This window comes from Hemitrygon akajei, chromosome 3 (assembly GCF_048418815.1).
Source record: "Hemitrygon akajei chromosome 3, sHemAka1.3, whole genome shotgun sequence".
NCBI lineage: Eukaryota > Metazoa > Chordata > Chondrichthyes > Myliobatiformes > Dasyatidae > Hemitrygon > Hemitrygon akajei.
The window spans coordinates 120,521,593-120,548,572 of record NC_133126.1 but is presented as its reverse complement, the minus strand read 5'-3'; the positions used below and the strand labels follow the sequence as shown (position 1 = coordinate 120,548,572).

The window sequence follows — 26,980 nt, the reverse complement described above, 5'->3', positions numbered from 1 at the left end:
GTAAGGTTCAAAGCTTCGGCCACTTGGAAAAATCGTTGTAGGTTGGCGTCGTGATCCGACCAGTCGCGACCACAGATGGTGATGTTATCTAGATAGGGAAATGTGGCCTTCAGTTTGTACCGGTCCACCATCCGGTCCATCTCCCTCTGGAAGACTGAGACACCATTTGTGACACCAAATGGGACGCGCAGGAAGTGATAGAGCCTGCCACCCGCCTCGAAGGCAGTGTAGGGGCGGTCCTCTGGGCGGATGGGGAGCTGGTGATAAGCGGATTTCAGATCTATCGTCAAGTACACCTTGTACTGAGCTATCTGGTTGACCATATCCGCGATGCGGGGTAGGGGGTACGCGTCAAGCTGCGTGAACCTATTGATGGTCTGTCTATAGTCCACAACCATCCTATTTTTCTGCCCAGTCCGAACAACAACCACCTGGGACCGCCAAGGGCTTGTGCTTGGCTCAATGATCCCCTCCCCGAGCAGCCGCTGCACCTCTGACTGAATGAAGGCCCTGTCCCCTGCGCTGTACCTCCTGCTTTTAGTCGCCACCGGTTTACAGTCGGGGGTTAGGTTGGTGAACAGAGAAGGGGGAGGGATCTTGAGGGTGGAGAGGCTGCAAGTAGTGCCAGTAGCACAGCTATCGGCATGGTGCTGGGCGGGATGTGCGGTTCGGTGTGTATGTGCGTGTGGTAACGGAGTATATGGCGAAGTCCCACCAAACTGAGGATTCCTGACAGTGAGTGGTGGGAGGGGCCCGTCATATGCCATAGTCACACTTTTGAGATGGCTCTGGAAGTCCAGGCCCAATAGCACAGGTGCGCACAGTCGAGGCATGACCAGGAGCGCAAAGTTCCGATATTCTGTGCCCTGCACCACCAATGTCGCTACACAACCCATCTGCATGTCTCTGGAATGCGACCCAGAAGCCAAGGTGATCCTCTGACTTACCGGCCGTGTCACGAGTCCACAGCATTGCACTGTGGCCAGGTCAATAAAACTCTCAGTGCTGCCTGTGTCAAACAGGCAGCTAGTCCTGTGTCCCTCCACCAGGATGTCCATCATTGACCTTGCGAGCTGATGCGGAGCGCTTTGATTGAGGGTTACGGTGGCCAGAGTTAAAATGCCGTCTTGGTGCCCGGTAATCTCCGGCGAGTCGGGGGCGGGGCATGGTGACGCCGGCAAAGATGGTTGTTCACATCCGGGCATGCAAGATGGCGGCCCCAAGGTCTCAGACGCAGCGCTGCTCGACCCCGCGGGCGGTTTAGACTTACAGACCTTGGCGAAATGGCCCTTTTTCCCGCAGCTGGAGCAGGTCGCTTCGCGAGCTGGACAACTGTTTCTAGAATGTTTCCGGAGCCCACAAAAGTAACAAAGTTTACTGCCTGACGAGGTCGGGGAGTTCGGGATACTGCGACTGGCAGCGGTGCTGGCGAATTCGCTCACGGGAACCGGTAGCGGCAGGGCCGGAGATGTCCACGGACCTGGCGGGGAATCGCGCGGCTGGACCGCATCGGCGTAGAGCAGAGCAGCCTCCAGCATATCAGCCGTCTCGATCGCTGAGAGTAAGGTCAGATCAGCTTTTTCCAGCAGCCGCTGGCGCACATACACTGACCTGATTCCGGTCACAAAGGCGTCTCGGACCAAGAGTTCCGCATGCTGTTCCGCTGTGAGTGTTTTGCAGTCACAAGTCCGCACGAGTGTCTGTAGAGCTCGGAGAAATTCAGCGGTCGACTCCGTAGGCCGCCGTTTGCGGGTGGCCAAGCGATGTCTGGCGTAGACGGCGTTCACCGGCCGCAGGTACTGTCTTTTGAGGGCGTCAAGCACCCCTTCGTAGGTCGAGAGGTCCCTGATGAATGAATAAACTTTTGGGGCGACTCTCGAGAGGAGAAGTCTGTGCCTAACAGCGGGATCAGTTGCACGAACCTCCTCCAAGTATGATTGGAAGCATGCAAGCCAGAGTTCAAAGGCAAGAGCTGCTTCAGGGTCCTGGGGGTCCAAATCCAAACATTCCGGGCGTAAAACGGTTTCCATGCTTTAACTTCCAGTCAATAAAATTGATGCACCAATGCATCAATAACTCACGCCGAGACGTAGGAAGCGAGGTATCGGCTTTTATTGACTGGAAGAATGAACAACACTACATCCTGGGGAATGAGGCAGGGCAACAGGGCTCAGTCGCCTTTATACAGGGGTCTGTGGGAGGAGCCACAGGAGCAGTCTAGACAGGTATACGTAGTTCACCACAAGTTAATAATGGGCATGAAGGAAAGGTAATGGGTGTAACAATAGGTGGCACCAATCAACATTTTAGTGAGTTATTAGTGGGTTTGGGGTGAGGGTTTCTAAAGGACCAGGGAAGTTTTAACATTTTATTATTGTTATTAATTGCTTAAGATGGCTTTAATAGGCTACTGAGAAAGTTATTATTAGGCCGTCAGGAACAATATTAATTGGCAAGTTTGTTTTATTAAAGGATTATAAGATTATAAGGATTATAACTGGAAACAGGAGGATTATCAATAGACATACTGGCAGGCTATTAATGGACAAGTAGATAGGATTATTTGCACTGATGTCTTTAAGTTATAAATTCATTAAGTCAACACTTGCCACATATCAATGTGCTCTTAATTTGTAGGCCTTAATTGTGTGTAAATTTGGCTGAAGCATTACGTCAATAATTTGATCCATTGCTGTTAATTGATGGTAAAGATCTTTGACAGATACAGAAGACTCTACCTATCTATACGTTCTTTCTTCTTTTAGGGCCAAAATCCACACAGCTGGGGCTTGGAGCAGAAATCCTGGTTTTCAGAGGATGATCTCTGAACAATTTCAGTATTCTCTTGGTATTCCTGGAATAACTAAAACTCCACGTCTGAATGGACTCTTAACTCATTTGTTGGTACCTCAGCCATTTTTCACATCAGTTCTTGTCACTGGAATTCATTCCCACTCATTTGTCTAATATTCATCACGAGTCCCACCATTACAACAAGACCAGGATCTGCCCTCCAGGTTTTACATTTTCACCATTTAATGAGATTATAGTTGATCTAAAATCCAAACTTCCCTCAGATACCTTGATTACTTGCTATCAAGGTTATGTTGATTTGTGATGTGAATGTGTGCCATGTATGAACATGTATAACTTTCCATGGTAGATGATCCCAAACATTCACAACCTTTACAGCTTTTCTTTATTTTGGCCCTAGTGAGTGATCCATTATTCTAATGTTCTGACCAATAGATTCAGGATCTCCTCACTGGTAAAGCATTATCTCAAGTGGCTTGGTCAAACGATATACCAGAAATACAGCATACATTTCAATGGGGTCACCTCACTAGGGGAAGAAGCTTCATGCATCTTGTCTCTCTTCAAAAGACAAAGCCCTCATCCCAGTCAACATAGCTCCACTAACTTTGGGGTCAAGTAATATCCACGCTTAGGTATAAGATCAATAATTTATTCCAAGTATGGTCTCATCAAAAGTCAGTTAGTCTTCTACTTTGTTGAGCACTTAGAAGTGGAACTTGCTGGTGGCCAAACATTTCTATTTCCCATTTCTATGACCTCCTCTTGTGCCGAGATGAGGCCACCCACAGGGTGGAAGGGCAACACCTTATATTCCATCTGAGCAGCCTCCAATCTATTAGCATGAGTATCAATTTCTCCTTCCAGTAAAAATATTTTTCCCACCTCCTTGACTTCTCTTCTTTTCCCCACACTGACCTCTTACTTCTTCTCACCTGCCTGTCACCTCCCCTCCTCCTTCACCCCTCTTATCAGGTTCCTTCCTCTCCATCCCTTTATCATTCCTACCCACCTAGCTTCACCTAGCACCTTTAGCTGTCCTCCTTCACAAACCCCCCTCCACCACCTTTTTATTCTGGCACCTTCCCCTTTTATTTCCAGTCCTGAAGAAGGGGCTCCGTCTGAAATGTTGGCTGTTTATTCATTTCCATGGATGCTTCCTGGCCTGCTGAGTTCTTCCAGCGTTTTGTGTGTGTTGCTTTGGACGTCCAGCCTCTGCAGACTTTCTCCTTTTTATTATTAGACCCTTGCGCTCCAATTTACTTGTAACTGAAGGGCAGAGACTTAGCTAACACACGTGTGAGGAGTATGCATGACCTCTCGGTGATTCTGGGGAATTTCCTGTGGTTGCTCTGGATTCTTCCCACATTCCATACAAGTGTGGTTCTTTGTAAAAACTCCTTGGGTTCTAAATGCTCCGAACTAGAGGTACTTTCTTACCTTATTTCATGGTTTGTTGCAGAGGAAAAAAACTCAATGATAATTATTCCCAGGTTTGCCCTCTCCTAATCTCTTCTCAAGTGTCACTCTTCTCAGAATGAGGTGGGTTATTTTTGCTCACAACCCAGGCTGACACTTTAATCCAGTACTGAGGGTATACCGCAGTTTGAAGTGCTATTTTTGACTGGGACATAATAAATGAGAACTTCACTGTTTGTACAGGGTCCAATAATAGGTTCTCCCTGCATCATGAGAAGCAGCACTGGGTATTCTTCTAAAGCAGGGGTTTCCAACCCGGGGCAGCACAGACCCCTTCCTTAGTGGCACCGATCCATGGCGTAAGGCGGCTGGGAACCCTTTTTCTGATGGCATGGCTATTATTCTGCAGAAATCATCAACACCTTGTGACGCTTTATCCACCATTAGCGGAGTAGTCTGCAGAATTGCTTCAGAGCCCCTGTAAGTGTTTTTGTAAAAGTGTAAAGAAATGAAAGGCAATCCAAGTTCCTTTTCTGAACCTGTCAAAGCATGAATAATGTTCAGATATGACTGTGGCCAATTTGTTAACTTGAACCTAGATGCCTGAGATGCTGTCCCAGTAAAATGTGCATCGATTCTGTTTGATTTGCAATGCAAATTAATTTCTTCATGCTTATACTTTATTATATCTTAAATGAGTATTTTTCATCAATGGAAAAAACTCTTAAGGTATATTTGCTGAATCTTAACATTGTTTTCAAGCTTCATTTTCCAGATTACCTTCAAGTTGTACATGACTCGCCTTTGATCAGCTTCTGGGCATCAGATTCACCGTCACACCGACCCATTTTATTTTTATTCATTTGTTCTATATTAGAAGTATTTCTGCCAGTACAACACATGAAGCAAACTGACTTTTCCCAGCTTCTCCTCCATTTCCTGCCAGCTCCTGTTCCATCACCGTTTGCACTGCCCTCTCGTCCCTACACACATCTCTATTACCGACATGGTCCTCAAGTCCTTCCTGTTTCATTGAGACCTCCTGACCACTGCTGTTGCTCTTCTTTATGCTTCAGGTTTCCTGGTGTGATTAACACCTTCTGTGTGCTCTTGGTTGGCCTTCCAGTGCCTCTACTTTGCCTCTGACTGAAGCGGCTCTGTGGGCACTGAACATGTCAAACATATCCATTTGTAAGAATGAATGTTATAAACCATTCTCAGTCCCAGTGTTACTTTGACAGTGATGCAGAAAAATACATTAGTTTAGCACAGCATACATAAACAGAACATACAGTAATAAAGCTTCCAAGACATAAGTATTATAGAAGTACAGCGCATATAATATTAGGGTACACGGGGACGGAAAAGGCAAACAAGTATTTACAAACAGGAATGAAATACAATTAAAGGAATGCAGAGTGAAGAGCCCAAGATACAAATACAAAAACATCACATACACAGCAATATATCATTGAAAAAACAAAAAAACGTATATGCTGGAGATTTGAAATAATGGAAGTACTCCACAGGCCAGATGGTGACAGAAATGGAGTTAATCTTTCAGCTCAGCCGCACTCATCAGAACTGATAGAGGGCCACGAATCTGAGGGGTTAACCCAGTTTCCCTCTCCACAGGTGCTGTCTGACCTGCTAAGTATTTTTGGCATTTGCTGTTTTTTGTAGATGTATACAGTGAATTACATAGATGACACGGAATGGAAACAACTGCTCCACGCAGGTGCTTATGATTCCCTGAAGCCTCCACTCACTCTACACTAACAACACTGTTAGTTTCTCTTTCACGAGTTTCTCCAGGTTCCTGTGAAATGCATCAATGGTATTTTCCTCAATGCTGTAGCGAGTTCCACGTTCTCAGGATGAAGAGGATTCTACTGAATTTCCTGCTGGATTAAATATTCACTCCCTAATATTCATTGCCCTTGGTTTGGTCTCCTCAGGTAGAAACCTTGCCTCCACCAAATACTCTGAAAACAGTGGATTCCGATTAATTGAGTCATCGGTTAATTGGGGCAGCCGCTTATTTGGACAACTCTTAAAGAACAAAAAACAATTGAAAAAAATAGCTGGGATTCCCTTTGTTTATTTGGGAAATTATGATGCTTAATTGGGACAGGAGACTAGGGCAAACAGTTTTTAAATAGCTTCAGTTGAGTGTGTGTTCAAAAAGCAGTGAATGTTGGCAAGATACAAGCAGTAAGACAACTCAAAACTGGTTTGCTCACTGCGGTTTCAAGCATTCAGAATTGAAGATGCCAGAGACGACCGGGGGTGAAAATGAAACAATTGCATTACTTCAACAAGCTTGGGACCAGAAAGAATTTGAAGGTATTGACAATCATTTTGAATGTTACAATGAAAATGAAGATTTGAAGGATGCAATCATCAAAAAGATTGTATGAAGGCTGTCCATTATACGTACTCTGAATCTGCATTGATTTTGTTCATTTACAAGTCAATCAAAAGAATATGGCAGCATACACTGAGTAACTATTCCAATAACTATAACTAGAAGGTTATCCATACATAACCATTGGGAAATACAGTTTTATAGTACTGTAGTAGCACTGTTACTTTCTAATTCATTCTGTACTTCTCTTAAATGCATAATTTATTAGTTAAGTGGTAGGTTGTTCTTTCTTATATGTTTTTAGCTATTTCCAAGAAATTTCAGCTAATGAGGTCGCCTCTTAATTAGGACAAAATGTACTGGTCCCGGTGTGTCACGATTAACAGGAATCCACTGTAAATACAACAGTAATGGCAAATAAATCTCTAAGCCATGAATATGATCTGAAAGCAGTGCACATAGAGGATAAAAATTAAATATAAATATTTGTAAATAGAAGATGAAGGGTGATGAGTACACATTCAAAACTGAAACAAACATTCAGAGATACATACTGTAGATGACAGGAAACTAATTAATACGAATGTGCCACTAAATACAACAATATCTGAGAAAATCAAGAGTTTGAAGGTGGGTCTACACTGGGACAGAGATACAAATATATAGGAAAACATTAATCTGCAGGAATATAACTCTATCATTAATAAACTTATATAAGCTTAATTTATTAAAGGCAATACAAGTTCTTTTTGAACCTTTTCAAAGCACGAGTAATATTCCGGTTACTGCGGTCAATTTATTAGGTTGGAATTAGTTGCCTGAGATGCTGATCCAGTACCAGTGACCCAGGTTCAATTCCCGCCACTGCCTGTAGGGAGTTTGTACATTCTGCCCATGACTTTGTGGGTTTCCCTCGGGTGCTCCAGTTTCCTCCCACAGTCCAAAGACATGCTAGGTCAATTGGTCATTATAAATTGTCCCGTGATTAGGCTGGGGTTAAATTGGGGGTTTGCTGGGAGGCATGTCTCGATGAGCTGGAAAGGCCTGTGCCGCACTGTATCCCAATAAATAAATAAAACTATACTTTCACATTAAGTAAACAGAATAAAATAATTGTTAAAAAGGACAGAAATGAATTACTTTCTGTCACTAAATGCTAGTTATGTTCCCTCGCACTATCTGGTGCCTGTGAGTCTGATGGCAGGCAAATACGACCTGGGGCTGGGACACGTCCACATTTAGCACAGCTACTCAAGAGTTGCATTGCATCATCGAAGTGTCCAGTAACAGAACACAAAAGGGCTCAGCACAGAGACACAGCGGATCGAAGGAATATCCCCTTGCAAAGCAGGGCCAGGGAGAAAACAGATCTAGCCTGGGAAACATCAGAATGAAAAGCTGACAAGTGAAGTTATCATTGAATAATGGGTGGCCTTTAAAACAGGGATGCTCCAGCTGCAGTGTGGCCCTGTTCCTGAGAGAGCGAAGGATGAGCGAAGCAAAGATGCAGCTCCCTGAGTAACCTGAAAGGATTTGTTCTGCTAAGGGAGGAGCAAAAGGATGTGTAGCATCTGCATTAATCTTGCATAGTACTGGTACAGGCACGGTGGACAGACTGAATTCCCGTGCTATAACCGTTTTGTAACTTGCTGATACAGCTTATTAACTGTCTACCCCGAGGCTTCTCATCACACTATTCTCATATATTAAGCCACCCCTATACTGCCACAGAAGACCTTATAGTTGATCAAAAGCAGTTGCAATTCCAAATTGTTTAGGCAAAACCTAGGCGGAACTCTGCATTGTAACATTGACTTGTGTCACAAATCCAGTACAGTTCCAGAAAATGGAACCATTGCCCTTGCACACTCTGGGTCTACAATGAGGATGGTCTCACGTTTGAGTTGATTTTGTTCAACACCAACCAGTGCTGACTCACTTTGTAGGCTTGCTTGCCTATAACAGAGTCAGACTATGCAGTGAATGCACTGTATTGTTCTATGCACTCATGCTTGGCAAGGACTGGGCTAACGGAGCTCAGATTATGCTTTTAACAAGGCCCTAGACAGGTATGAAGTCATCACAAGTGCTGAGTTTTTCATCCTTTGAATTTGATCCTAATCCAGAGTTCACAGGGAGAGGCCCACATGAACTAACGCCTTTCCTCTTTTTGGGTTCTCAGTTATAGTACCTTGAGGGCTTGGCATCATCCTTGGCGGTGCTGTCTGGTAGGCACGGTAACGGCACTCGGTCTCGAGCCTTGGCAGCTGCTTTTTCTGCTACCACATTGGAGGACGATCTTGTTGCTAACCTAATGCAATGGTGAAAGGACACGTCATTTCCAAGAAAATATTATTTCCCGTTCACACCAACTCAACATCAACTGTGCCCAGTATCTTTGTTGAGAACGTTCCGATCAGAATATTCAGCACATTTTATACACTGCCTGAACTGGAACTAACAGTTGTGTGACAAGACTTCCTCACCAATTTCATTCGCAGATAGGCAGTGCAGATAACAGCAAACTGGAGCACAGTGTTGGATTGGGAGTGACTGAATGGATTAGACAATAAAAAACAGATGAACTAGAAGTCTCTGGGTTCAATTCTCATTCCAAAGCATTGAGTGTATAAATCTAGGCTGACAATTTTGATAGGATGCTGGAGGTGCCATCTCCTAGACACAGCCCTACAGGCACATAGAGAGCATCCTATCAGGTGCATCACAGCTTTGTAACGCAGACATCACAAAACCAGCTTCCCCTGATGAAGAGTCTCGGCCTGATACATTTACTCTTCATTTCCCTACATAGATGCTCCCTGGCCTGCTGAGATCCTCCAGAACTTTGTGTCTGTTGCTTCCTTCTATTAATTTTGTACAATTAACACTAACCTTTTAAACGGACCTCTTGTATAACAGGGATAACTCATGGTTACAACCCCGGCACTGTATTTGTCTACCTGCACGACACTTTCTCTGCAACAACAACTCTGCATTCTGCATGGTTTGTTTTTGGCCCCTTTTATACCACCTCGGTGTATCCGTGTAAGGAATGATCTGCCGGGAAGGCATACAAATTGAGCTGCATCTCAGTCGGTGTGACAAAAATAAACCAATCACCAAATACCAAACAAAATTATGGAACCATGACAATCTCTTAGAAATAGAACTTATTCCTTATTAGTGCCAAATCCATCCATAAAACAACATAACCAAACAAATCCCTGGTTATCCTCACATTTTTGCTTGCGGGAGCTGGCTCTGCGCAGGCATTTCCTATAAGAGATCACATAGCTGATGAAGTGCTTTGGGAAATCGCAAATATAATGACTTACACAGTATAAAATGCAGTTGTCTGTCTTTAACTAATAGGCATATATTGTTTTGTGAGACCCCACTTCCAACATTTTTGTAGTACCATTGTAGTGGTTCCTAGTGGGTCCTCAGGTGGTTGAAAAGGCCAATCTGCAGACACGAGTAAGTGGTGGCAGTGGCTGATGATTGGGTCTTTTCGTTGTTCATTCTTTCCTTTCTCAGCTGCCCCTTGTTCTCTGCAGCCCAGCAGAGGTGAGTCTCATGTAGCACTGCTCCCTCTTGAACAGATTTCCTCCAGGTGCATCTATTGAGTGCAATGTCTTCCCACTTTTTAGATGTCATGTTGAATTTGTTCATGCTGATTTTTATGCTATTTTTGAAGCAATTTCTTTGCCCACCGGGGGCTCACTGACCTTCCTTCAACTGGGAGTCAAGTACCTGTTTGAGGAGATGTGAGTTTGGCATCCAAATGTCATGACTTATCTATCGGAGTTGGTGTTGTTTTATTGTGAAGGAGATGCTGTTCCTGTGGCCTCCTCCAGTACACCAGCGTTAGTACGTCTGTCCTTCCAGCTGATCCTCGAAACCTTTCATAAGGTTCTTTGGTAGGATTGTTCCAGGGTTTTCAGGTGGCCACTGTAGGTGGTCCATACTCAGATCTAGGAAGATCTGAATGTAGGAAGGACTACTGCTCTGCAGACTAAAAGTTTTGTTTGGGCCTGTATGTCACAGTCTTCAAAGACTCTTTTCCTTAATATTACATGGGCTGCACTAACATTGCTCAGGCGGTGGTTGATCTCTGAGTCGACGTCTGCTTTTGAGGAGAGAATGCAACCAAGGCAGGGAAAGTGAACTATATTTTCAAGGATAAATGACTGGCTTGGTGGTGGCTGAGAAAGGGATTGTGTCTTTTTAATATTTAAACCAAGACCCAGGGCACAATATGTCTTGCAAAGGTATTGGGGATACACTGGAGTTCTCTTTCAGAATGTGCTGTGATGGCATCGTCATCTGCATAATGATGCTCCTTGATAGTGGTTGTGCTGACCTTGTTCTTGGCCTGGAACTGGTTGACAGTGTTTTCCGTTCTGTGCACGATTGGGATTCCCTAAGTCAGGCCTTGGCCAATGAGGTGAAAGATGACAGCAATAAAAATGGCAAATAGGGTGGGTGCAATGAGAAAGTAAGGAGGCATGGGACCCAAGGGGATATTGCATTGTAGATCCAGAACTGGCTTGCCTGCAGAAGGCAACAATTGGTTGTAAATGGGTCATATTCTGCATGGAGATCAGTGACCAGTGGTGTGCCTCAGGGATCTGTTCTGGGACCCCTACTCTTCGTGATTTTTATAAATGACCTGGATGAAGAAGTGAAGGGATGGGTTAGTAAATTTGCTGATGACACAAAGGTTGGGGGTGTTGTGGATAGTGTGGAGGGCTGTCAGGGGTTACAGAGGGACATTGATAGGATGCAAAAATGGGTTGAGAAGTGGCAGATGGAGTTCAACCCAGATAAGAGTGAGGTGGTTCATTTTGGTAGGTCAAATATGATGTTAGAATATAGTATTAATGGTAAGACTCTTGGCAGTGTGGAGGATCAGAGGGATCGTGGGGTCCGAGTCCAAAGGACACTCAAAGCAGCTATGTAGGTTGACTCAGTGGTTAAGAAGGCATACGGTGCATTGGCCTTCATTAATTGTGGGATTGAGTTTAGGAGCCGAGAGGTAATATTGCAGCTGTATTGGACCCTGGTCAGACCCCACTTGGATTACTGTGCTCAGTTCTGTTCTCCTCACTACAGGAAGGATGTGGAAACTATAGAAAGGGTGCAGAGGAGATTTACAAGGATGTTGCCTGAATTGGAGAGCATGCCTTATGAGAATAGGTTGAGTGAACTCAGCCTTTTCTCCTTCAAACGACGGAGGATGAGAGGTGACCTGATAGAGGTGTATAAGATGATGAGAGGCATTGATCGTGTGGATAGTCAGAGGCTTTTTCCCAGGGATAGAATGGCTAGCACGAGAGGGCACAGTTTTAAGGTGCTTGGAAGTAGGTACAGAGGAGATGTCAGGGTAAGTTTTATTTACACAGAGAGTGGTGAGTGCATGGAATGGGCTGCTGGCAACGGCGGCGGAGGTGGATCCGATAGGGTCTTTTAAGAGACTCCTGGATAGGTACATGGAGCTTAGGAAAAGAGGGCTATGGGTAACCTTAGATAGTTTCTAAGGTAAGGACATGTTTGGCACAGCTTTGTGGGTCGAAGGGCCTGTATTGTGCTGTAGGTTTTCTTTCTATGATGCACCCAATTTGACTCCTGAGTTGCCGGTGAATGGTTCCAATTCAGCGCCAGTATTACTGAGTACTGTGGCTGACATGTCATCACACAGCAGTCTCAGTATTTGTAAGTACTTGTCAGGATAGCCAAGATTTGACAGTATATGCCAGAGAGCTTGACAGATTACTGTATCAAATCTATGAAAGCCAAGTACAAAGGTTGCCTTTATTCACGGCAATTTTCCTGTAATTGGTGTGCTGGGAATATCATGTCTATTGTACCTTTTGGTTTGCACATGGCCAAGTGGTTAAGGCATTCATCTAGTGATCTGAAGGTTGCTAGTTCGAGCCTTGGCTGAGGCTGCATGTGTGTCCTTGAGCAAGGCACTTATCCACACATTGCTCTGCGACGACACCGGTGCCAAGCTGTATGGGTCCTAATGCCCTTACCTTGGACAACATCGGTGGCGTGGAGAGGGGAGACTTGCAGCTTGGGCAACTGCCGGTCTTCCATTAAAAAAAACTTTGCCCGCCCAGGCCTGCGCCCTGGAAACTCTCCAAGGTGCAAATCCATGGTCTATCGAGACTAACGGAGGCCTACTACCTTTTGGTGGGTGGAAACCACATTGTGATTCAGGGAGTACTTCAGATAGCGGATGGAGTCAATTAACAAGGATACGAGCATATGTGCAAGCACTTTGTCTGTTGCTGATATGAGGGAGACGCCTCTGTAATTGTTGCAATCTGCCTTGTCTCCCTTCTTGAATGTGCTCATTATTAGAGCATCTCTGAGCTCTGAGTTCCTTTTCCCAGACCTTCAGGAGAAAGACATGTGTGTGGTGCAGGTCAGCTGGCCCACCTTCCTTAAGGATCCCATCAGGTCCAATGGCATTGTTGCTCTTCACACTCCTGATGACATCACAAGCCTCTTTCATACCAGGAGCTTCCCCCATCTTTCCTCTCACAGGTCTCTGGAGGACTTGATTAGTAACCTTTGGTTCAGCAGTGTTGTTACGGTTAAGAAAGAAGACAGCTATCAAGCCCAGCATCCATGGCATTGGGTTTGCCAGCTCATCAGTCAACTCTCTGAACTTCTCGTGGGGAATCAGTGAATGTCTCACGATGATCCATTTGGCACTTGCCAACAACCAGATAGCAACCATCATCAGTGCTTATGCACCAACTCTGGACTTGCACGAGTATGAAAAAGAGGCCTTCTATGCTTGCCTAGATGCGACAGTGTCAAACATCCCCAAGGATGAGGTAATTCTTTTAGGGGTTGGGACTTCATGCTTTGGAAGAGTAGCGTAGGAAAGGAAGGAATTGGCAACTTCAACTTAATTGGAGTACTGCTTCTCTCCACATGTGCTGAGCACGATCTGATCACCAAAACTCTTTTGCATCAGAAAAACAAATTCAAGGCATTGTGGCAGCAGCCCCGATCTGGGCAGTGGCATCTCATTGACTGTGTCATTGTCCGAGTTAGGGATCGGCACGATGTGAATATCACAAAGGCCAGGAATGGCCCCGAAGACAGCTGGACAGATCATTGACTGATCCGCTCCAACAAGCGCCGGGCCGGATCAGGAAGACTGGGTGCAGGTTGAATCCAGGCAGCGGGGTCCAGTCCCCATTGCGTATCAAAGCGACTGAACCCTATGTTTGGATGATGATTTAGGCACTGGGCTGGATTGAAAAGGTCAGGGTGTCAGGGGCCGAGGTTCAGCTTGCTGCTCCATGATGTTTACTCGGCTCTGCACTGAACTAAGGGTCTGTGCACGGACTCTATTTGTGGACTTCAGTTCTGAATGCTATTTGCTTGCTTTTATTGTTTACAAGATTTATTTTTTCCCCCTGTGCATTGGGTGCTTAATAATCTTTTTTCCAAAAATTGGTTTTTTTGAGTTTCTTTGTTCTGTGGCTGCCTGTAAAGCGGTGAATCTGAAGGTTGTATAATGTTTATATACTTCGATAATATATGTACTTTGAACTTTGTACTGTCCTTTTATATTTGACCTCCCAAAGTGCAACACATCACATTTCTCTGTGTTAAACTCCATCTGCCACGTCTCTGCCCACACGTGCTTTGATGACAAATCTACTTTGAACTTTTTGAACTTTGAATCGTGTCCATCAGACTCATGAAAAAGAGAAATGTTCATAAGAAGAGACCAGGCCAAGACTAAAACTCAAGAGCCTGGTTGACACTGCCACCCAAAAGCACCTTCAGGCCTCATTTGGGGAAAACCTCCAACAGGATTATCTGGAAGATATCGAAGAGCATTGGGGTCTGCTTAAGTCCACCACCTTTCATACCTGCAAAAACATCCTTATGGTACAAGTCCAGGAAACATCAGGAATGGTTTGATGATAATGACAGGGAGATAGAACAATTTATCTCCAAGAAACAGAAAGCCTTTTCTGCCTTGGCAGAATGACATTGGCAGCAGAGCCAAAAGAAGACTTTACTCCAGGGCCAAGCCAAATGTCCAGCACCGGGCGAAGGAGCTAAAAACTTCTTGGCGGAGTAAGCAAGCCCTGGAAATGTAGAAAATGGCAGATTCTGGTGACACAAGAGGCTTTCATGGTGCTGCCAAGGCAAGGCAGTCTATGGACCAGCGGTGGGGGGAGTGGAGGGATGTAGAGAGGGGTGGAGAGAGGGGAGGTGGAGGGAGGTTTGGACGAGGAGGTTGGGGGGGGGTGGAGAGGGGGACAGTGGAGGTCCGAGGGTCCAGGGGGGAAGGGCTATAGGGACGGGGGACAGAGAGGACAGGGGAGAGAGGGGGGGATTAATCAGAATGAGGTTCAAAATCACTGAAGTGCCTGAGTGGGAGGTGGAGAGGGAGTTTTGGATTTGACAGAATTTTTTTTATTATTTAGCTTTTATTATTTAGACATACAGCATAGTAACAGGGTCTTCCGGCCTAACTACACCCATGTGACCAATTTCACCAATTGACGAGTATGTCTTCGTACCATCGAAGGAAACCCATACGGTCACAGTGAGAATGTACAAACGGCTTACAGGCAACAGCGGGAATCGTTATTGTTGACCCTTCTCTGCTGTTATTTTCTATTTTTCTTTTACCATCATGACATCCTGTGGTGGGTATTTCTCAGAGATAATGATCATACAAGGTGAAACGTCAGGCATCCCATATTTATCGTTGAAAAGATCAACTCTTCAAGGTGCTAGGTGTTACTACAATAATCTGGGCATTGAATGAAGTAAGTGTTGTGGGCAGATCAGTTCTCACCCAGAAACTGAAAGTGTCTTTTATGGTTTTCTCAAATGGAATCCTGGAAATCTCACCAATAGGTCAACTGCAACACAATGATTTAACAAGATCTTACGTTTCAACACTGAACGCTGGGACATACTGGGTTGACCTTAAAGAGCTGGCATGAATTTATCAGTGTGCTCCCTCCATGCAGACCCCTTATAAATCAATCGCCCAGTTTAAAGTGGGGAAAATTCAGTACAACTAGCTAACCATAGGATAATGCACCAGCCATCTTGTTATTTTTGCTCTGCCTTCCTGAGCTACTGAACAAGAGAAGTTGTAAAAACTGCTGATGTGGGCAGTGGCCTGATCTGTTATAACAGCTAGTGGAATACTGTGATGTACCATTGAAACAAAAATACAAATTCCATTCACACTTCTATTCCCAAGTGCAAATTTCATTACCAAACACATCTTTAGCCTCAATGCCAATTCGAAACAAATCCATCGAAACAATTTGATTGCTATCCCAACCTTAATGCCAAGTTTACTTCAATCACTATCGCAGCCTAAACCTTAAATCCACCCTAACACCCGAATTCCAGTCCCAAATGTATTTCTAAGTGTCCAAACTCCAAATGGTTGGCGTGGTGGTGTAGTGGCATCAGCACCGGACTTCGAGGTGAGTGGTCCTGGGTTCGAATCTCGCCGGCTCCTGCACACTTTCCATCTGTACTGGGTTGAGTGTCGAGCTTGCAACTCGGCTTTGTGGAAAACACACAAAATGCTAAGGTAGCGGCAATGGTTGCCGCCTGATGTGCCACAAGGCACAAAGAGGACCAGCTAACTCCGAATGCCATAGCAGCCATTGCTTGAATCTTAGGGTTCCCATAAAATATAGGAGCAGAATTAGGCCATTCGACCCCTCAAGTCTCCTAAAATCCATCTTATATCTCAAATCCACCATGTAGCCATCCCAGCATCGACTCAAATCTAAAACAAATGTAATCTTATATTAACTAAACGGAACTTACCTTGCGAACCTGTCTCCGGTTTTTTGAGGTTCTGCATAAGTATTTGTTTTGTTTTGTTTAACTGAAATCATATCATCTTTTTCCAACTGTATAAAATCTGCAATTAAGAAGCAAATTAAATGAAATGCCAACTGAGTGAAAGAAATATAAAAACAAGGTTAACGTTACAACTGTTTAGAAAATCCCATGCACAATTTAGAACATGATATTCTCAATGTAATATTATCCATTACAATCACACCTATCGTGCATACTGATGACTTGGCATATAAAGGGATTGCCTATGTAGTAATGAGCCATGGAACACATTCAATGTGGGGCACCTATTCAGTCAGGATGTAATACAATCTATATATTGCTCTGAAAATATTGAGTTCTCGCTATGGATCATAAAGCTCTGTGCACCAGCTCCTTTGTCCTCTTAAACCCTATACTTTGAATATCTGTACCACACAGGTTGGTGTAGGGGAGTTTCCTGGAATCCCTGTGCTCTCACAACATTTCGATGGGACTAATGCTGGAACCTGCACCTTTTGTTGTGGATCTCAAGTACAATAACAATGTAACATGAGCAACCAAATGCAGCCTCGGGGTGCTCAGATCAACTGGCCAACATACAAATGTATATACATACAAATAAAAGAGAAAAAAGATATATATAGTGAGGTAGTGTTCTTGGGTTCAATATCCATTCGAAAACCTGATGGCAGAGGGGAAGAAGCTGTTCCTGAATCATTGAGTGTGCCTCTTCAGGCTCCTGTACCTCCTCCCTGAAGGTAGCAATGAGATATTTGTGAGTGTCTTTGGTGACACTCCTCAAGCTCCTAATGAAATATAGTTACTGTTGTGCCTTCTTTGTAACTGCATCTATACGTTGGGCCCAGGATAGATCCTCAGAGATGTTGTCACCCAGGAACTTGAAAGTGTTCACTCTTTCCACCTCTAATGTCTTGATGAAGACCATGTGTTCTCTCGGCTTACCCTTTCCTGAGTCCACAATCAATTCTTTGGTGGGACTGATGCTGAGTGAAAGGTCGTTGCTGCGACACCACTCAACCAGCTGATCTACCTCACTCCTGTATGCCTTCTCATCATTTGAGATGCCGTCAGCAATAGCAGTGTCATCAGAAAATGGCACTTGAGCTGTGCCTAGCCACACAGTTACAAGTGTAAAGACAGCAGAGCAGTGGGCTAAGCACTCTTCCTTGACGGGTCATCTGTGTTGATTATCAGCAAGGTAGAGATATTAGTACCAATCCGCATAGACTGGGGTCTTCCAGTCAGGCCCAGGTTTTTGACTAGATCTGTGGAATGATTGTGTTAAACCAGCTAGTTAATGTTGAAGTGTAGACCACTTCTGAAATAATTAGCTCTCTCTTTCAGCTAATATCACCTGGACCTAGACTCTCCAACCAATGGAAGTTTATTGTTTCCATTTATCCCATCAACTCCACTCATATTGCCAGCAGCACCAAAGGAGTCACTGGTTTTGTCCTCTGTAGGTTAGCACACCTTGAAACATGCACAGTTAAAAGGCATGCTTGAGGTCAGACACTGGTGCACCTGAATGTTCATTGATTACCATCGAGCACAGTGACACAACACTGGCTTACTACAGCCAGGGTGAGGGAACAATTTCCATTTGGTCCTTCAGCCTTATACCCTGGAGGACTGGTGTGTGGATGGTGATCACCTGCATGAGATCACTGGTGGTTCAAAAGATCAGTGCACGTGACGCTTAAAAACTCACTTTACATTTACGATGTCATATTTTGATGCGTTTCTTGATTTACTTCTACATTTTAAATATTTATTTTGTAATTATTGAAATCCACCTGAATAGCTTTTAAATGTTTCACCATTATACAGAGTTAAAAATCCTTTGACAATGGCAATTAGTAGTGTGGATGAAGAGGTAAAGATCTAGGATCCAATGATTGAGCCTGGCTTGCTGCTCAGACCCCATCCATTTCATGGACCCCTGTTGTAGAGGATCAGCTTGAAGTGGCCACCATTTCTAGAAGATGGCTGTCCTGGTAGAGACCATGGCAGTGAGTCCAGGGAGAAGGCCTGCTTGATTTAGCCCAACACTTTGAAAACTTTTACTGTCATCCTCAAAAGTGACAGTTAATCTCACCCTGCAAGTGGAATCCATGTATCATTCTGCAACGTTCACGCTGCACTCCTTCCAAAGCCCAGAAATTCTCTCCGAACCCCAAGACTAATTAGGAGTTTGTTTAGATTTAAATTAATGATGGCCCCCTTTGTAAAAGTCCTGGAGTATGTAATATGTTTTAACATGTATATCCATGACATTTTACAGGACCATCTCTTTATGTTACCACTCTTTCTATTTTTTAATTGATTTTTAATGCATTTTCTACAACACTACAAATAAAAAAGACCCAAACCAAAATAAAAAATTAATACAGTGCAAAATAAACATACAATAATAATATAATACAAAAAAGATAATTGAGAAAGCACCCAAATTGAAGTCATGTAAAGTTAGTATCCTCCCCAAGCCCCACAACAAAAAAAAAACTCCAGACCAACCACAACAAAATATAGAGGATATAAATCAGGACATTCAAACCCCCAAAACTGTAAATACACTGAAAACAGAAGATAATAATGCCTACTACCAAAAAAAAAAGAAGAGCTGAAAGTAAGGGACTGAAAAAAAAACCTTAATTAAGAGGAAAGTTATGAAAGTACTCAATAAAAGGTCCCCAGACCTTATGAAACTTTATATCCAAATTAAGAATTGAATAATGAATTTTTTCAAGGTCTAAACAGGACATAATATCATTAAGCCATTGAGCATGCGTGGGCGGGGCAACATCTCTCCATCTAAGGAGGATTAGATGTCTAGCCAGGAGAGAAGCAAAAGATAATATTCGACACTTAGTCGAACTCAAACGTATATCTGTCTCACCCAAAAAACCAAACAGAGCAATTAAAGGGTTAGGTTCTAAGTGGTGATTCAGAATACAGGATAAAGTTATAAAAACATCTTTCCAAAATTACTCTAAACTAGGACAGGACCAGTACATATGAATAAGAGAAGCCTCGCCCCTTTTGCATTTATCACAAAGAGGACTAATATTAGGGTAAAATCGAGATAATTTAGATTTGGACATACGGGCTCTATGAACAATCTTAAACTGTAAAAGGAAATGGCGAGCACAAAGAGAGGTTGAATTAACCGATTTGAGAATCAAGTCCCAAATCTCATCAGATAAAGAGATATTTAAATCATGCTCCCAAGCCATTCTAATTTTATCCACAGGGGCACGCCGTAAGAATGCTGATTTATCACAAATAAATGATATTAAACCTTTACCCAGTGGATTAATAGAAAGAAAGAAATCCATAACATTTTTCTCGGGCATTTCAGGGAAGTTAGGAATTAAAGGATTGATAAAGTGTCTAATTTGGAGATATCTAAAAAAATGGGCATTAGGCAGATTGAACTTAGCAGAGAGCTGTTGAAAGGATGCGAAGCGATTATCGATAAAAAGATCTTCAAAATGTCTACTGCCCTTCCTATACCAATCATAGAATGTTGAGTCATACATAGTAGGTAAAAAAAGATGATTATGTAAGATAGGACTAGAAAGGGAAAAACCATAAAAACCATAAAATTTCCTAAACTGGGCCCATATTCGCAAAGTGTGTCTGACAAGAGGATTAACAATTAGTCTAGACAAACTACTAGGGAGTGCAGAGCTAAGAAGTGCAGAAATAGATAAATCTTTAGTGGAATTCAACTCCATTGCCACCCAATTAGGGCTCTCGGGTTGGCTATGAAAAAAAGACCAAAAGGTAGTGCAACGTATGTTAGCTGCCCAGTAATATAAATGAAAGTTAGGTAAGGCCATGCCACCCTCTTTTTTAGATTTTTGAAGATAAACTTTATTAATTCTAGAATGCTTATTCTTCCACAGATATGACAAAATAATAGAGTCTAAGGAATCAAAAAAGTTTTAGGAATAAAAATTGGGATAGATTGAAATAAATATAAAAATTTAGGGAGAACATACATTTTAACAACATGAATACGACCTACCAAGGACATAGATAGAGGTGACCATTGTGACAGACTCTGTTTTGTAGTATATAAAAGATTAGCAAAATTTTCACAAAAAAGATCTTTAAACTTCCTTGTAACTGTAATCCCAAGGTAAGTAAATTGATTATGAACTACTTTAAAGGGGAGGTCACGAAATGCTAATACTTGTGCTTCTTTATTAATCGGGAAAAGTTCACTCTTATGTAAATTAAGTTTATAGCCAGAAAACTGGCTAAATTGATCAAGAAGTGAAAACATTGGAGGTAAGGATGTGGACAGATTTGAAAGAAAAAGTAATAGATCATCAGCATAAAGAGAACCATTATGCTCAAAACCCCCCTCCAGATCCCGGTCAGTTCAGGACAGCTTCGGAATGTTATCGCCAGAGGTTCTATAGCCAAATCAAAGAGAAAGGGACGTAAAGGGCATCCTTGACAGGTGCCACGTTTGAGGTTAAATAGCTGAAAATTAGTCAAAACAGAGGCGGTAGGACACAGATACAGCAATTTGATCCAAGAGATAAAACTTTGACCAAAGTCAAATTTTTCTAAAACTGCAAAGAGGTAGTTCCACTCTATACGATCAAATGCTTTCTCCGCATCAAGAGAAATAACGCATTCAGGAATCCCAGTTGAAGGTGAATATAAAATATTAAATAAACGCCGAATGTTAAAAAAAGGAAGACGGTTTTTAATAAAACCAGTTTGATCATCAGAAATAATAGAGGGATAACAATTTCTAATCTATGAGCCAAAACTTTGGCCAAGATTTTAACATCAACATTAAGCAAAGAAATCGGCCTTTACGAGAAGCACTCTGTTGGGTCTTTACCCTTTTTTAATAAAAGAATAACAGATGCCTCATTAAAAGAGGGTGGCAATTTACCATAATTAAACGAGTCAGATAGTACTGAGAGTAACTGAGGAGAAAGGAGTGAAGAGAACGATTTATAAAACTCTACGGGGAACCCATCAGGTCCAGGAGATTTTCCTGAAGACAATGCAGAAATTGCAAAAGATATTTCTTCTGATGATATAGGCTCATTCAGTTTTTCTTTAAAATCAGATGAAAGTGAAGGAATATTCAGATTATTTAAGAAAAGATCAACAGAAATATTCTCATTCAGAGATTCAGAGGAATAAAGCCAAGAGTAAAAATTTTTAAATACGTCATTGATTTCTAAGTGATCCGATGTAAAATCCCCATTCTCCTTCTGGATCTTTGTAATATGTTGTTTAGCTTTAGAACGCCTCAGCTGATTAACCAGAAATTTACCAGATTTGTCACCATGAATATAAAAGCGACTCTTACTTTCAAGAAGTTGGTGTTCAACAGGTTGAGTAGACAGAAGATCAAATTTAGTTTGAAGTTCTACACGCTTCTTGTATAATTCAGGATTATTAGTTTGAGCATACAATTGATCTAATTCTTTAATCTGATTAATTAGGTCTAATCGATCTATACGGGACTTTCTATTAAGATTTGCTGTATAAGAGATTATTTGACCCCTCAAATATGCTTTCATGGCATCCCAGACATTCTGGGATGACATTTCAGATGATGTATTAGTGTTAAAATTAAAAGTTATCCGATCCTTAATAAATTTTAGAAAGTTATCATCCGATAATAAAGTCGAATTAAAACGCCAGTGTTTATTCCTCTGAGGGAGACCAGGAAAGTTTAAAGACAAAGTAATTGGGGCATGGTCAGAAATCAGTATACTCTGATAATCACAAGAATAGACAAATGAAATAAGTTGATTATCAAGTAAAAAATAGTCAATTCTAGTAAAGGTATGGTGAACATGTGAAAAAAAAGAATAAGCTCTCTCAGTAGGATGAAGAAAATGCCATATATCTGAGATACCATAATTAGAAAGAAAAGAGTGAATGGCTAAAGCAGACTTAGTCGGTGATCTAGTAACAGAGGACGATTGATCCAAATTAGGATCTAACCAACAATTAAAGTCGTCAACCAGTATAAGAGAATATGAATTTAAATCTGGTAGTGAGGAGAAAAAACATTCAAAAAAATTAATATCATCAAAATTGGGAGCATACAGGTTTGCTAGTACAACTTCAGTATTATATAATTTACCAGAAACAATAATAAAATGGCCATTTGTATCAGATATCTTATTATGGAGTTCAAAAGGAATATTTGAATTAATAAGGATAGAACCCCCCCCCCTAGCTTTGGCGGCAAAGGATGAATGAAAATGTTGACCCACCCACTTTGACAAAAGCCGAGAATTATCAAAACTACGAATATGAGTTTCCTGAAGGAAAGCAATGTCAGCTTTGAGTTGTTTAATATGAGAGAAGACCTTCCTTCTTTTAACAGGATGATTCAATCCCTTCACATTCCAGCTCACAAATTTAAGTGTATTAACCATTATCAATTGCTGGTGCATAGAAGGTAGTAGGCATATAAAAAATCAAACAGTACAATAACAGTCTGGGAGCAAAAATGTAAACATAAATCAGTAGAATCAGGACACAGACATGTCCTGAATAACAAGGGAAAAACAAAAAAAACAGTGAGTAGTGTTGGAACTGGAGAATCCACCCCACCCTCACAACCCAAAACTAGATGGCTACCCAAAAAAGCAGCTAGCTCTACGAAAAATATTAACCCAAAAATGACTTCCAGTTCCGTATCGTTGACAAAGGTTCCGTATACATAATATAGCAAATAATAGCTAATTTATGCACTAGAGAGCAAAATTACAAATAGGAACAACTTCATCAGAAAAGGTATAAAACTTAATATTAAAAAAAATCAGAAAAAAAACTAACCTACCCGCGAGAAACTATGAAAAATTGAAAGAAAAAAAAATAAAAAGGGGGGGAAGGGGGAAATTATAAATTTAAAGAGAGTACTTATCAGCCGTTTACAAAAAAAAAGCAAATCTTATACTATAAATCAACCAACAGGGAGGCCTTCAATAAAAAACTCCAAGCCTCCAAAACAAATTAAGATCAATTGTAGTTCTCTATAGATAACATTATACAGAAGCAAAATAAATTACACAGGTAAAATCTAAAAGTCCACAGGGAAACATTAAATTTAAATCATCTATTTAGGAAAAACGCACCAAGTCCAGGGAGAGATTAACTAGAGCCCTTAGAATCTCAATAGTTAATGTCTGAATTATTCAATTAGAGTCTGAGTTCGGAAAAAAGAACTTTACTTCGAAAAGTACTTATCAGCCATTTTAGAAAGTCAGACCGGTTCCGAAGAAGTCAAGATGGCTGGAAGATTTCCAAAAAACAACTCAGCCTCCTTCACTGATTTAAACCACTTATTTTCTCCAGTAGTAAGCGTATTTCGAAGATCGGCTGGATTACGGAGAGAAGGTCTGAATCCACGATCAAAAAGCACTTTTATTACACCTTTAAACTCAGCACGCATCTTCAGAACCTGGGGGGCGTAATCTTCCACAAAACGAATATTCGTGTTTTGAAAAGCAAAAGTACCTCTGCGGCGTGCCTCCATAATCAAACGGTTTTTCACCTGGTATCGATGAAAGCATTAAATAATTGGCTGTGGATGGGAACCCAAAATTGCGCGAGGAACATAAATCCTGTGAGCCCTTTCTAGCTCAGGTGGAGTCGGAAGAAATTCTTTCCCGAAAATCTCACAGAGAAAAGAAGAGAAAAATTCAACGGAAGAGCCCTTTTCGGTGGCCTCCGGCAAACCGAGAATTCGCAGATTGCAGCGTCTGCTCCGATTTTCGAGATCCACCATTTTGGAAGTAAGTTTACTGTTCTCCTCCGCTAGGTTGGAGCAGAAAGTTTCGAGATGTTGAACACGGTGTTCTAAATCTTCAGAGGTTAGGAATATGCGAGATAAATGTTCAGCATGGTCATCCACTCTGGCATTAATCTGATCCAATTTTGATTCCAGCTGATTGATAGAAGTTCTCAATTCAGTCTTGATGTCCGTTAAAGTATCTTGTCGATGTTGTTCCAAAATAGCGAGAATCTCAGCCGACAGAGCCGTGGAAGTTTCTTTTTTCTTGATTTTAGTACCTTTTGTAGCCATTATGAGATAGGTGTATTCGCAGGCAGATAAAAGAAAACTAATAAAATAACAAACTAAGGTTTAAAAAGGGAGACACATAGTGCAAAGATAGGAAATATAACGGAGCAAAAGTTTGAAGCGACTAAACAATCGCCATCTTACCAGAAGTCTTCACTCTTTCTATTTTATCATCATACAAAAAGTTCTCAATTCTATCCCCTTTAGGTCCAAAGTTGCTGATCTCAAATTTTCCTACATTACATTGGATTTACCACCATTTTCCTATTCAAAAAATAGGGATTTTTCACGTTACGTTGCCATTATCATACTTTACGTCCACAACATATCTGCAGCCCTTGGATTCAGAGAGGACCTCTGCTCCTAATCATTGTCCTAATAAATAATGTAGTCTGGATATTGTCCAAAAGAGGATCAAACCCAGCGGTTGGGCCTAACCTGATTATTGAATAACCTACTCTCTCCTTAGCATTATGGGGGCAGCCATTAGGACCATCACAGGGGCTGCTGAGCGAGCCTCCAGATGACTAACGATCAAGAGGTGTGACCCGTGGACCAACGCAGCTGGGACACAAGCCAGAGCCTGATCAACCCTGGCTGGGTGGCCTGGGTGAGAGTGTCTGACATCGAAGCATCCGAAACACCTGATGACCCCGGGTCACATCCCTCTTGTGTCCCAGCATACACCCTCGGATGTACCTCAGCATCAAAGCAGGCCTCAACTCCTCCTTTAGAATCAGCATCAGTACTCCAGGCCTGTGCCAATCCCAGCCCAGCACCTTCTATTATATGCATGGAGTACACCGATAAAGAAAGAATGCCTTCCTACCATACAAAGTACCTGCTTGTGTTTGAAGATCGGTGGTTGTAATGTTACATGATATAACAGAATATTTTATGTCTATAATTGAGAAATAAGACAATCAGTACAAGGAGTCCACACTACAGATTGTGTTGAATTTTGTTTAACTTCACCTCTATTCTTCTCTGAGTTGATATTATTTCCACATCCATAATCCATACCACTCAGCACTGTGGCTCCTTTTGATAGCAAACTCTACTCCACCAGCCTCCGGGTTGTTTCTCCTGAATTATTTACTAGATTATTACCATTTACTTAGAGCTATCAGCTTAATGGTCTCGAGTTTTAAACTCTCCCACATGCAGTAATTTTGTTACCTCTATCTTTTTCTACTTTTAACAGGCTGTATTGGGTAACATCATTCCTCTTTAGATTTACAGAAAAAGGCTGTAATTATTATACTCTTGAAGTTCTGGTAAATATCATTTACACCTTCTCCAGTGCCTTTATCGCCCCTCGTAATAAACTCAGGAGGTTCTGCAGATGCTGGAAATCTTGAGCAATACACACAAAATGCTTGAGGAACTCAACAAAATCAGGCAGCATCTGTGGAGGGAAATAAACCGACGACGTTTTGGTCCAGGATCCTGCATCAGGACTGGGAAGGAAGGGAGAGGAAGCTAGAATGAAAAAGTAGGGGAGGGGAAAGGAGTACAAGCTGATGTGAAATCAGGTGATTGGAGACGGGGGAACAAAGTGAGAAGCTAGGAGTGATAACCAGAAAAAGTAAAGGCTGAAGGAGGAATCTGAAAAGAGAGGAAAGTGGACCAGGAGAAAAGGAAGGAGGAGGGGTATCAGAGGCAAGTGATGGGCAGGTGAGGAGAAGAGAAGGGTAAGAGGGAAGCCAGAATGGGGAATGGAAAAAGCGATAAGGGGGAGGAGCCCAAGACTGGCTAAAAGATCTCAGCCCAAAAGATTGACATTTTATTCCCCTCTACAGGCGCTGCCTGACATACTGAGTCCCCTCAGCACTTTGGGTGTGTTGGTAAGGAGTTCCAAACCCTGTCCATCGATGGTCCCTTGGGCAGACCCAGCTCTCCACTTGGAGTTAGACCACCCTCCCTGTCCCAATATATCAACCACTGAAAATTACCGTAAGTCTTCTCTCGCTGTTTCCCCTCTGACATGATCAGTTTATAGGAGCCGCTGAACTTCCCTGTCTCCTCTCCACGGTGTTCCAACGGGACCTTGAACGTTATCTCATTGGAGCCGGCTTGCAGAGCAATGCATCCCTCACCTGGGTAACAAAACACAGGGCAAATCCCCAGGGTTAAATGCAGCAGAGTGGGATGGAAGATTCACTTTGGGGAGATCGCAAGGGAGTGGCTCTTTCAAAGGAGCAAGAATATGTGATAGATCAAATGGCCTCGTTCTATGCTGTACAGTTATACAAGACCTGAGCAATTTGCACAAATCATATCAATGATTGCTATTTGTATTGATAATCAACAAGGAGGCCACCCAGTCCACCTTGCAAATGATCTAATATTCATTTCACTCCCTTGCTCCTCCCCCTGCACTTCTAAGATGCATTTACCCAATTCCTCTCTGA

At 42.4% G+C, this 26,980-nt stretch overlaps 1 protein-coding gene and 1 long non-coding RNA gene across 2 annotated transcripts in view; one reads left to right on the top strand and one right to left on the bottom strand.

The window, feature by feature from the left end:
* Positions 1 to 26,705, bottom strand: part of LOC140724568 (phosphatidylinositol 3,4,5-trisphosphate 5-phosphatase 1-like) — a 52,069-nt gene extending 25,364 nt beyond the window's left edge. The window contains exons 1-3 of the mRNA XM_073039001.1: positions 26,522 to 26,705; positions 16,448 to 16,544; positions 8,793 to 8,912 (exon numbers count right to left, since the gene is read on the bottom strand). Of these exons, the coding sequence (XP_072895102.1) occupies positions 8,793 to 8,912; positions 16,448 to 16,544; positions 26,522 to 26,555 (251 nt within the window). The 5' untranslated portion in view covers positions 26,556 to 26,705. The remainder of the gene's footprint in view (positions 1 to 8,792; positions 8,913 to 16,447; positions 16,545 to 26,521) is intronic.
* Positions 23,767 to 25,942, top strand: LOC140725345 (uncharacterized). The gene is made up of 2 exons (XR_012098326.1): positions 23,767 to 24,279; positions 25,036 to 25,942. It is a non-coding gene; the product is annotated as an uncharacterized lncRNA (long non-coding RNA).
* Positions 26,706 to 26,980: the final 275 nt, after the last annotated feature.